Consider the following 10197-nt stretch of genomic DNA (forward strand, 5'->3'; position numbering starts at 1 on the left):
TCATGTCTCTTGGCAGCCTTAGGTACACATTGTGCTGGGTACTACTATAGGAGGAATTGCTGAGATGTAGAGAATCTACATACTCAACTTCCTTGATGCCTTAGTAGATACTTGCAGTTTCCCAAAATTGCTGAACCAAGTAGCATAATCGAGTTCTGTTTGCTCCACATCTTGGCCAATATTTGGCATTTTCCATCATTTTTATTTTATCTTTTAATTTTGTTTTAGCCATCCTGATGCAACGATATCTCATTGCACTTTTATTATGCATTGTCCTGATGATGAATGAAGTTGGGTTTCATGTGCTTATTGGCCTGTTGAATATCCATTTTTATTATGATGTGACTGCTCCTACCATTTGCTTATGTTCCCTTTATGCTAATGACTTTCTTACTGATTTGTAGTACTTTATGTAATGTCTTATTCTGTTTCAATGGCTAAAACCAAAGGCTTTTTAGGCTGGGTGTCTTATAAGCAACAGATTTTTTTTTCTTGCTGTTCTGGAAGCTCAGAAGTCCAAGAATGAGGCGTTGACAAATTTGGTGTTTGGCTAAGGATTTTGGATTCTCTATGTAGCCAAATCCTCAAGGACAAGAAGAGATGAGGAATCCACCCTATGATCTAATGATCCCCCCAGGGCAACACATCCTAACACCATCACCCTGGGGATTAGGATTTCAACCTCTGAATTTAGGGACCACAGTCTGACCACAGCATATATTATGGATCCAGTCTTTCATTGGCTAGAGACATTGCAAATATACTCTCTCATTGAAAATTAGCTTCTTCCTCTATTTAAGTGACTTAAAGAACTCTTTCCCTACTCTGACATCATGCATAGATTTCCCCTGTGTTTTCTTCTGAGTTCTCTGGTGGTTATTATTGTTTCACATACATCTGCAATCCATCTGTTTTGGTTCTGGTGTACAGAAGAAGTTAAGTATAAAAATTCTTTCTGTTTAACATTGATATTCAACTGATCTAGTGGCATTTGTTGAGTTCTCCCTCCCTTGTATTTTTACACCTATAATAACTGATTTCAAGGGGACCATTTGCCCTGTAAGTTCCAGAGGAGCACCGTAGATTGTTTTCATGAGAGACAGTATGCACCTACTGTATGTCAGAAGCTCTATATATCATATCTTACCCGAGCCTGGAATAGCCTTGAATGGGGTGAGTTATCATTCAATTCTGTAGTTGAAACAACAGAAGCTTGGAAAAGACAAGCAATTAGTTCAAGGTTAAATAATAAGTAACAGAGCTCAGATTCAAGACATTTTTGTTTTTCCCCCTGACTCCAAAGCCTACATCTAGCACTTTCTTGTGCAAGCATCACGGAGACAGTATTCATTAGAACTATGGAGAGTGAACAGCCAGGGAGACTAGGATGTTATGCTATAATCAACTTGGCTGTTCTAGTTACCAACAGGAATATTTTTTTTTTAAAGAGAGAGTGAGGGGGGGGGGGGAGAGAGAGAGAGAGAGAGAGAGAGAGAGAGAGAGAGAGAGAGAGAATTTTTAATATTTATTTATTTTTTAGTTCTCGGCAGACACAACATCTTTGTTTGTATGTGGTGCTGAGGATCGAACCTGGGCCGCACGCATGCCAGGCGAGCGCGCTACCGCTTGAGCCACATCCCCAGCCCAACAGGAATATTTTTACCTGAGTCATTGATAAAACATGGCTGCTCCTTGCCTTCGGTAATGATGATGGCTAATGGTCAGTCAGAGCTTCCTTGCACTGGAGACCTCCCAGGAGTTTTTCAGATTCAATTCTGCTTCTTAACACAAGGTGCAAAGTAGGTTATTACCTTCCTCATTTGATGGATGAGAGAAATAAGTCAAAGAGGACAGGGGAGTTATTCAAGGTCAAATAGCAAGGTCAAATAGCCAAGGTTAAACAGTGCTAGAGCAGGGCCCTGCACTTACTTACTCCCACATCCTAGAAGCCTCTTCTTTCTTTGGGATCCTTTTGTTTGGAATCTTTCCTGGTCCAGCCATTAGCCCTAGAAGGTTGAACAAGCTCTCCACCTGGGAGCATCCGGCTGCTTCCAGTACTGCCCTCATCCCAGAGGCTTCTGCTCCTTCTCTCACTTGTCCTCAGGGCGACCATGCCCCAAAGCAAAGCACTGCATTTGAATATGCAGCTGATGTCATCTGTCACCTCCTTCCAGACACAGAACTGTGTAATTGCAAAAATCGTTTCATAATCCTCCCCAATTAAGCTCCTGACAACCTAATTTTAAAGACCCCACTGGATTTTCACGTGGCTGCTCTCCTCCTTCCTCCTTCCTCTCTTCACCCCTGCCCTCCACGAGGAAGACCTCTTGCCTTCTCTCTAGAGCTCCAAACCAGAAAATATCCTCAGCGGGGCAAGAGCCCATGATACCTCATTTTGGTCTTTTCTTCCTAGTGGTTCTGAGCCACTTGATGAGGCTCCGATAGCATGTGAAGAACTGGGGGAAGTAGGGCACATGGGTTATTAAGGCAATGATAGAAATTCTGATAGGCGAATGACTAAAAGCTAGCTGTCTATCAGAAAAAGTGATGAACAGACTGGGTCTGATGGCCAGTTATAATTCATACTAGCACACCCATAAACCACCTTCCAGCTAAGCCCCAAGCACCATGGCACCATTGACATATTCATCCTGTAGGAGCACCATTCCTTACACACACACACACACACACACACCCCACCCTCAGCTCAACAAAAGAACAAAGCAGCCTCAGAAACCTAAACACAACGATTCGTCTCCCCAGTTTCGTCTCTGGTCTCCATAGTGGATCCACACAGAATCACTCAGACCCCATTACAATGTCAGGGAAATGCCAAGGCGGGAGTGTAGGGCTTAAATAAAAGAAAAATTCAGAACTCCAATTTCTTTTTTTTTTTTTCATTTCCTCTCCACTTTAAAAAAAACACACTCCTGTGAGGCAAATAAGAGTTATGGATTAGAGTTTTCTATTTTAGCCTAGAACCGGCTCCCCCTTCCTTGGCACACCATTTGTATGATCTTCCCTAAAATGCCAGAGGCCAGGCACTGCCTTCCCATCTTAGGCAAAACCTCCAATTAAAATCAGCAGGGAGGTTGCTTGAATTAGGAATCCTAGCCAGGGCTCCCCAGCCCGATGGTTCTGAAAGGGAGATGTGAGCCTTTGAAAGCACTGATGGGAAGCCCTGGGTGGCAGAGCCTCTGTCCTCCAAATGACGAGCTACCTCATGGGGAGACCTGTCATGTTGCCAGAAAACCCTGGCTGAGGTAAAGACAGAGCCAGCAGGGGAGTAGCAGAGGTGTCTCCATGGCCCCAAGCCTAGTTGATCTTCCAGTCTAGGGTTTTGAGAATCAGGAACAAATTGCAGGGTAACTGAAAGACAATTGGTTGGATTTGGATCCAGAAATGCTCAACTCTGTTCTGCCGTGTCTATGCTGTGTGACCATGGGTGAATCACAATCCCTCTCTGACCTTCAATCCCTTCATCAGTGGAATGGAAGTCACAAGAGAGACCTATCTCATGGGGTGATGTAAAGAGGTGACAGCCATGAGGTAGAAAGCCCTTGAGAAACACTGTTCTCTCATCTCACAGTCAGAACATGAAGGAGATGGGCCGAGCATTTGCAAACCTTCTTGAAAGTTCTCTGCTTCTGTGATCTAAGCTGCTCCATTTGGAGCCACCATGGGTGCTTATCAATCAAGCGTCAGGGGGTTTCCAGTTTAGAAATGAAAAACGCAGCTTCCTGCCCTACCCTCCTTCCCCCAGCCCACTCTTCTCTCTGCTGGCCCCTCACCAGAATGAACTGGAATCTCATCCAACAGAGAGATGCTGATTGGAGTGAATTGGAGTTCAGCTCCAGATGCAAATGGAAGATACTGGGGATCCCTAGGGACCAAGAAAAGCGTTTTAAAACCTGGTCCTTGTTGCCTTGCACTGACTGTCAGTTTTGTAAGACCCTCCCCTCCGGAGCTGGCCTATTAAGCCGCTTCTCTGTTGCCAGGGTTGAGGCAGACTGTCACCAGCTAACCTGGGAAATGATATTTATAGATCACAGTCCCTCCTACCCCAGGTCCCCAGCCTCTCCCTGTGCACTTGTCGGTGAGCCCCAATTATCTGTGAATGGAGGAGAGGGACCCTGGCAGGTCCAGAGGAAGCAAGGAATGTGATAATAGGCCCTTCACAAGCTCAAACTTTCTGTGTTTTTCCATTATCTCAATTCATCTCTCTTCGGGTGGCTTGCTTCCCCCTTGTCTGGCTTATTGTAATAATTTCACATGGTGGTTCACAGCAGAAAGTGCACCCATGCCAGAGGTAGGGTCTGGGGCTTGAATGTGGAGTGACTTCGTGATGATAGACAAGTTATCTCATGTCCCAAGAACTCTTTTATCTTTATCTGCAACACTGAGACAGGTACACATGTTGCTCAGGGGATGTGGGTACAAAGAGCCTCTAGCACTCTGCCTCTTGTACAGTGAGTGCTCAATAGCTGTAAGCCACAGACTCCCTCAGCTGGATCAGAGTGCCACCTGCAGTTGAGCCTTGCAGAGTTGTGACTCAGTGGTTATCATTCAGAGCACTGCCTGGAGATGGAGAAGGTATAGAGGATTGTTCACATTGATGCCAATTTCACATTACTAGAGTTTTCTTGTGTTAAAAACAAATACACCAAAAAAAATGAAATGAGCTTTTTTTTTCTGGATATAATCTCAAGATGAAATATTGAAAAGCAAAGAAGTGCTCACTGACCTTGAGAGTTAGGGCTTCCTGGTAACCTTGGTCCCTGTCTGATCCAGGACAGGGATGAACCACTAGCCCACTCCCAGGTGGCCCATCCAATGTCCACACTCACTGAATCTGTGAGTTCTGACCAGCAAATCTCAGCAGAGTGTTTCTGTTTCTGTAACTGCCTACTCTTATTGAATCCCTTCACCTTCTGCCCTTCCAGTGGCTCTGTGTAGCCCCTTCTGCTCATCGGCTCCATCTGCTCCCTGTCACTCTGTCCCCAAGTCCTTTCCCCTTCTCTTACCACCCTTCCCCATGCCCCACCTTTTTCCTTCATCTTTTCCTGCAGCCTTGCGCTCCGGGCTCCCCCTGAACACCACCTCCTTTCCAAGCCCTTGAGCTGTATCATTAATGCCTTCTTTGATGCAGCCCACAACCTCATGATTATTCTGAGGTCAGGAGATGCAGGTGCTGCGCAGCTCGCTGAGGCCTCTCAGAGGGCCTCTGTCCGCCACCCCTCCTGCTCGACAGGGCTGGAATCCTAATGGGCCACTGGCCCCACTGCTCCCTGCAGCATCACCAGGAACTTTCATCTTTGTAGGTCCCCCCTCCCGAGTATTCTGAGAGCGTAGCCACAATGAAGCATTGATTCAAAGAGTGGGGGCTGCGGCCCCGACAAAGGGTCCCAATGATGAGACACGGGAAAGGGGGCGCTCTACGGGGTTATAGAATGCCTTGCAGATGGGGACAGAGGAGCTCTAAATGGGGTACTGTCCTGTCACTTGGAGAGGGAGTGACAGGAGCAAGTGTGGGCCATTTGAAAGGGGCATTTTGAAATGACGCTCTTGTCAGATGGAATCACGCAATCAGAGCCGCGTGGAGGGCCCCTGCAGCTCACAAAAATATCAGATGACTCACACCCCAATATTCAGTCAATGTTCTGGTTTGGGAGGTGAGAGCCACACAGCTCATTATTATTCCAGCTCCGTGTTCCTGAAGGCTGGGCCTGCTGCTGTTCTCCAGGCTGTAATAGGATTGGTCTCACGAAGCAGAGACCAGGGAGGCCTGGAGCTGTGTGGGCGGATGGTGTGGAAAACTGATCCTGCAGCCCTAGGGGGGAGACAGGGACGTTTGTTTTTCTTTTTTTTTTTTTAATTGTTAAGTGAAAAATATTAATAAGCTTTGTTCATTCATTCAGCAAAATTCATTTGTTCAGCAAAGGTTTATAGAGCGAGGCTCTGGGCTGGGTGCTGGGGAAGGAGGAGGCCCCTCCTCTGAACCTAAGAGCCTGAAGGGAAACTGACAGAAAGGGTAGGGTCCTAAGGCCACGTATGGGTGCTGTAGGGTGGTCTTGTTGCCAAGGGCAGGAAGGGTTCTATGAATTTAAAAGGCAGAGTGTTTCCAAAAGCTAATTATTCCTCCATTTTCTCTCAGCTGATAAGCCACTTATTTGAAGCAAAGCATGCCAGGAAGACATTTCAACAGTATCCATTTTCAAATGGATATTACAAAATGGCTTCCCTCAAACCCGGGAGAGATAGCGGCATCCTTGAGAGTGTCTCAGTGCCTTCAAAGGAAACGCTTATTCTCTGGGATAAGAGTACTTTCTATTACTACCTTTTCCATAAGCTCTTTAAATATATTATCTCACTGTATCCTCTCACCAGCCACATGAGATGGGCTTTATTCTCCCCGCTGTAGATATGGATACTGAGGCCTAAAGAGATGAAGTGACTTGCTCCCAGCTCCATAGCTGAGCTTAAACTCAGTTCTGCTTGGGTCCATAGCCATGCTTTTTGGCCACCGGGCTCCACTGGCTCCTGGTACTCATGCTTTGGTCATTGTGGATCTCAGTGCAGAGGACAGCACACGTGGTCTGCTAACACTTTCCCCCAAGGGCCCAGCGAGGTAAATCGGCTCCTGTGTCCAGCTTCCTAAAATGATGATCCTGAACCACAGACACCACCACTGTCACCATCCACATCACCACCATGCGTGGGACCTTAAGAAAGGTCTTCTTGACCCTTGACTGACTGGTACTGCCAAAAGCAACAACGAGGAGGCAAGAGTTGCCTGTACTCATCACATGAGTTGGAATCCATCACTTTCCGTCTGGGTTTCTGTTGCCATGTCTATAAAACAAAACTGACAGTCCCTTTGCAGGAATAATAACAGCTAAATTTTATCAGGCTCTTAAAACCTACCAAGTTTGGAGCTAAGCCTTCGTATAAAAATTTATGTAAACCTTACCACAGCCCCATGCTGTGATTGGGGGGCGAGGGGCACTGCCCAGCATTTCTCAGCTGATGTGGAAGAGAAGGGTTTTAGGAAATCTCTCAATGGCCTCCAGCCTTAGGCTGTTTTGGGGGTGTTGTTGTGAGACTCAAATGAGAAGATCGAAGTGACTGCATCCCGCACAGGATAAAAAGTGCTAGACACATGTAAGGAATTATTTGTGGCATGGAAGACAGCCAAGAGGTGACTTGCACAAAAATGAGGAAAGATGAGAGGCCTCCAGGCTGACTGCTTTGTGTATTTGTACCCGTTCTCCTGTTGCTTCTTATCTGAGCATATATCCATCTTCATTGGAATCGGGGTATAGATTCTGGTATCATTTATAATGCTGAGGGGCAGACGGGCCTAGAGATGCATGTGACATTGGAATGCCACTGAACTGAGAATTTGGAGCTCTGGGGAAATGGCTGAAATAACAGTTTTCTTACATGTTTTGAGAAAACCACTGTGAGAATCATGCAAGTTCATCAGGATGGGGGCACCATATGATTTCAAGAATATGACAAAGTATAATTTGTTTTTTGTTGAAGTTGTTGAATGTTATATAACCCTATTGGATCACTGAGTGAAAGGGGTTGAATCATCTGATATGGATTAAAAGAAATAATCCCTAAGGTCCTTTCCATGACTCTTATTTTTTTATTTATTATTATGATTTTTTTTTTACAATTTCTTGTCATCCATTTAGAGTACTTGTGTTTAGATACTATAATTTACTAAATAATACTTCCTTGGGGCTATTGGGTTGGAATCATAAAGCTGAGGGGAATTCCCCCAAATTTACTCCACCTCCTATTTACAGATGAAGACATTGCATATTATTAGAACAGTAAGGTGTGATGTCATAGAGCTGGTTTGTGGCATTGGAGCCACAATGTAGTCATTGCAACTTACATTCAATGTTTTTTTCCAGTTATAGCTTCTCCCCCGTGTCTAGTCACTCTTTGGGTGGCTCCAATTTCTGTTATCATTTGTACAGAGCAACTCAGACCCCCGCCAAGTGGTTAATGTTCTCCATTTTTCCTCTATCCCCCAGGACAATTCAGCAGTGGCTTGCAAGGGTCCAGTCACTTCTCTACTGCAACGAGAACGGGTTTTGGGGAACCTTTCTGGAGAGCCAGAGGAGTTGTGTGTGCCACGGTAGCACCACACTTTGCCAGCGCCCCATCCCCTGCATCATAGGAGGGAACAACAGCTGCGCCATGTGCAGCCTGGCCAACATCTCCCTCTGTGGCTCCTGCAACAAAGGCTACAAGCTGTACCGAGGCCGCTGCGAACCACAGAACGTGGACTCTGAGCGGAGCGAGCAGTTCATCAGCTTCGAGACCGACCTGGACTTCCAGGACCTGGAGCTGAAGTACCTGCTGCAGAAGATGGACTCGCGCCTCTACGTCCACACCACCTTCATCAGCAACGAGATCCGCCTGGACACCTTCTTCGACCCTCGGTGGCGCAAGCGCATGTCCCTCACTCTCAAGAGCAACAAGAACCGAATGGACTTCATACACATGGTGATCGGCATGTCCATGCGCATCTGCCAGATGCGCAACAGCAGCCTGGACCCCATGTTCTTTGTCTATGTCAATCCCTTCAGCGGGAGCCACTCGGAGGGCTGGAACATGCCCTTTGGGGAATTCGGTTACCCCCGTTGGGAGAAGATCCGTCTCCAAAACAGCCAATGCTACAACTGGACTCTCCTGCTGGGCAATCGGTGGAAAACGTTTTTTGAGACGGTCCACATCTACCTACGTAGTCGGACTCGGCTACCTACCCTGCTGCGGAATGAGACTGGCCAGGGCCCCGTGGACCTGTCTGATCCCTCCAAGAGGCAGTTCTACATCAAGATCTCGGATGTGCAGGTGTTCGGGTACAGCCTGAGGTTCAACGCCGACCTCCTGCGCAGCGCAGTGCAGCAGGTTAATCAGTCCTACACACAGGGCGGCCAGTTCTATTCCTCTTCGTCCGTGATGCTCCTCTTGTTGGATATTCGGGACCGAATTAATCGCCTGGCCCCTCCGGTGGCCCCGGGGAAACCCCAGCTGGACCTGTTCTCCTGTATGCTGAAACACCGCCTGAAACTGACCAACAGCGAGATCATCAGGGTGAACCACGCACTGGACCTCTACAACACTGAGATCCTCAAACAGTCGGACCAGATGACAGCCAAACTCTGCTAACGCGGGACCCCGGGCCATGGACTGTCCCTTTTGTTGTACAAACACAACAGAACAAAGCAAAGCTAAACAAAACACAAAAATTTGTAAAATGTAATTAATGTTCAAAGAAAAGGAGGAAAAATCTTCATTTGTTGGAAACTAAAACGTTCTAGCAACTGTATAAAAACCGTCGGGCATGTTTGTTACTTCTATACTCTGTCATGAAGAAGGGTCTCAGCCTTTGGTGGAGCTTTGAGGGAGTAGCTCGGTAGGCCTCAGGTGCTGTCTGGAGCGGGGAGAGGGAGAGCTTATGCAATGAATTGTAAAGATCTCTGCTGTGCAGGTGCTAAGATTAAACACTAAAGAGAGAGAGATATATGTAATGTACAACTGACACTGCCATTTTTCCTTGTGGGAGGAAATGGACATAGATAAAGGAGATATTTCTTCGGTTAAGATTTCTTCCCTCTTTATGCTTAATTCCTTGTGTTTTTTTTTTTCTTTGACTCATTCTCAAACAGGGGTGGGGGGATGCAATGACACTACTATCTTACTCATATGGCTTCTTTTCTTATCAATAAATGGAAACTGATGGAAGTTGGCCAGCAGGTGGGCTTGGGAGGAGACACATTCACATAAACACAGGGTAACCTCAGATATTAGTGCAGGAAACTTTTTAGTTTGGAAAATAGGATCCGAGAGGCATGGCATACCCATTTTAACACCCACAATAACTGCCTGAATTGAGTTTGAATCCTGCTTTCTGATGCTCTAAATGTGCAGCTTCTTCCAAAACACACTGACCGCTTTTGTGTTTTCCCCTTCAACAAAGTTTCCAAGGGATGAAATGTTGTTCTATCTCATAGTCATTCTGTGCACGTGAAGAAGTTCCTCCTGCTACTTTCACCAAAAAGAAATAGTGTAGTGTCAGATTTCCTACAAATGCTTTCCATATTAAAGTCTTAATTTGAATAAAATCAAGGGCCATAATTAAAAAATAATAATGTAAGTTTTAACATTGCCTTG

General features: G+C 46.1%; 1 protein-coding gene across 1 annotated transcript in view; it reads left to right on the forward strand.

Moving 5' to 3' along the window:
* Positions 1 to 9192, forward strand: part of BRINP1 (BMP/retinoic acid inducible neural specific 1) — a gene marked incomplete at its 3' end in the record, with an annotated part of 168622 nt that extends 159430 nt beyond the window's left edge. Inside the window, exon 8 of the mRNA XM_081280556.1 lies at positions 8052 to 9192. Coding sequence (XP_081136682.1) covers positions 8052 to 9192 — 1141 coding nt within the window. The remainder of the gene's footprint in view (positions 1 to 8051) is intronic.
* Between the last annotated feature and the right edge of the window lie 1005 nt (positions 9193 to 10197).

Source organism: Spermophilus citellus (assembly GCF_964194105.1).
Source record: "Spermophilus citellus genome assembly, chromosome: 2".
Taxonomy (NCBI): domain Eukaryota; kingdom Metazoa; phylum Chordata; class Mammalia; order Rodentia; family Sciuridae; genus Spermophilus; species Spermophilus citellus.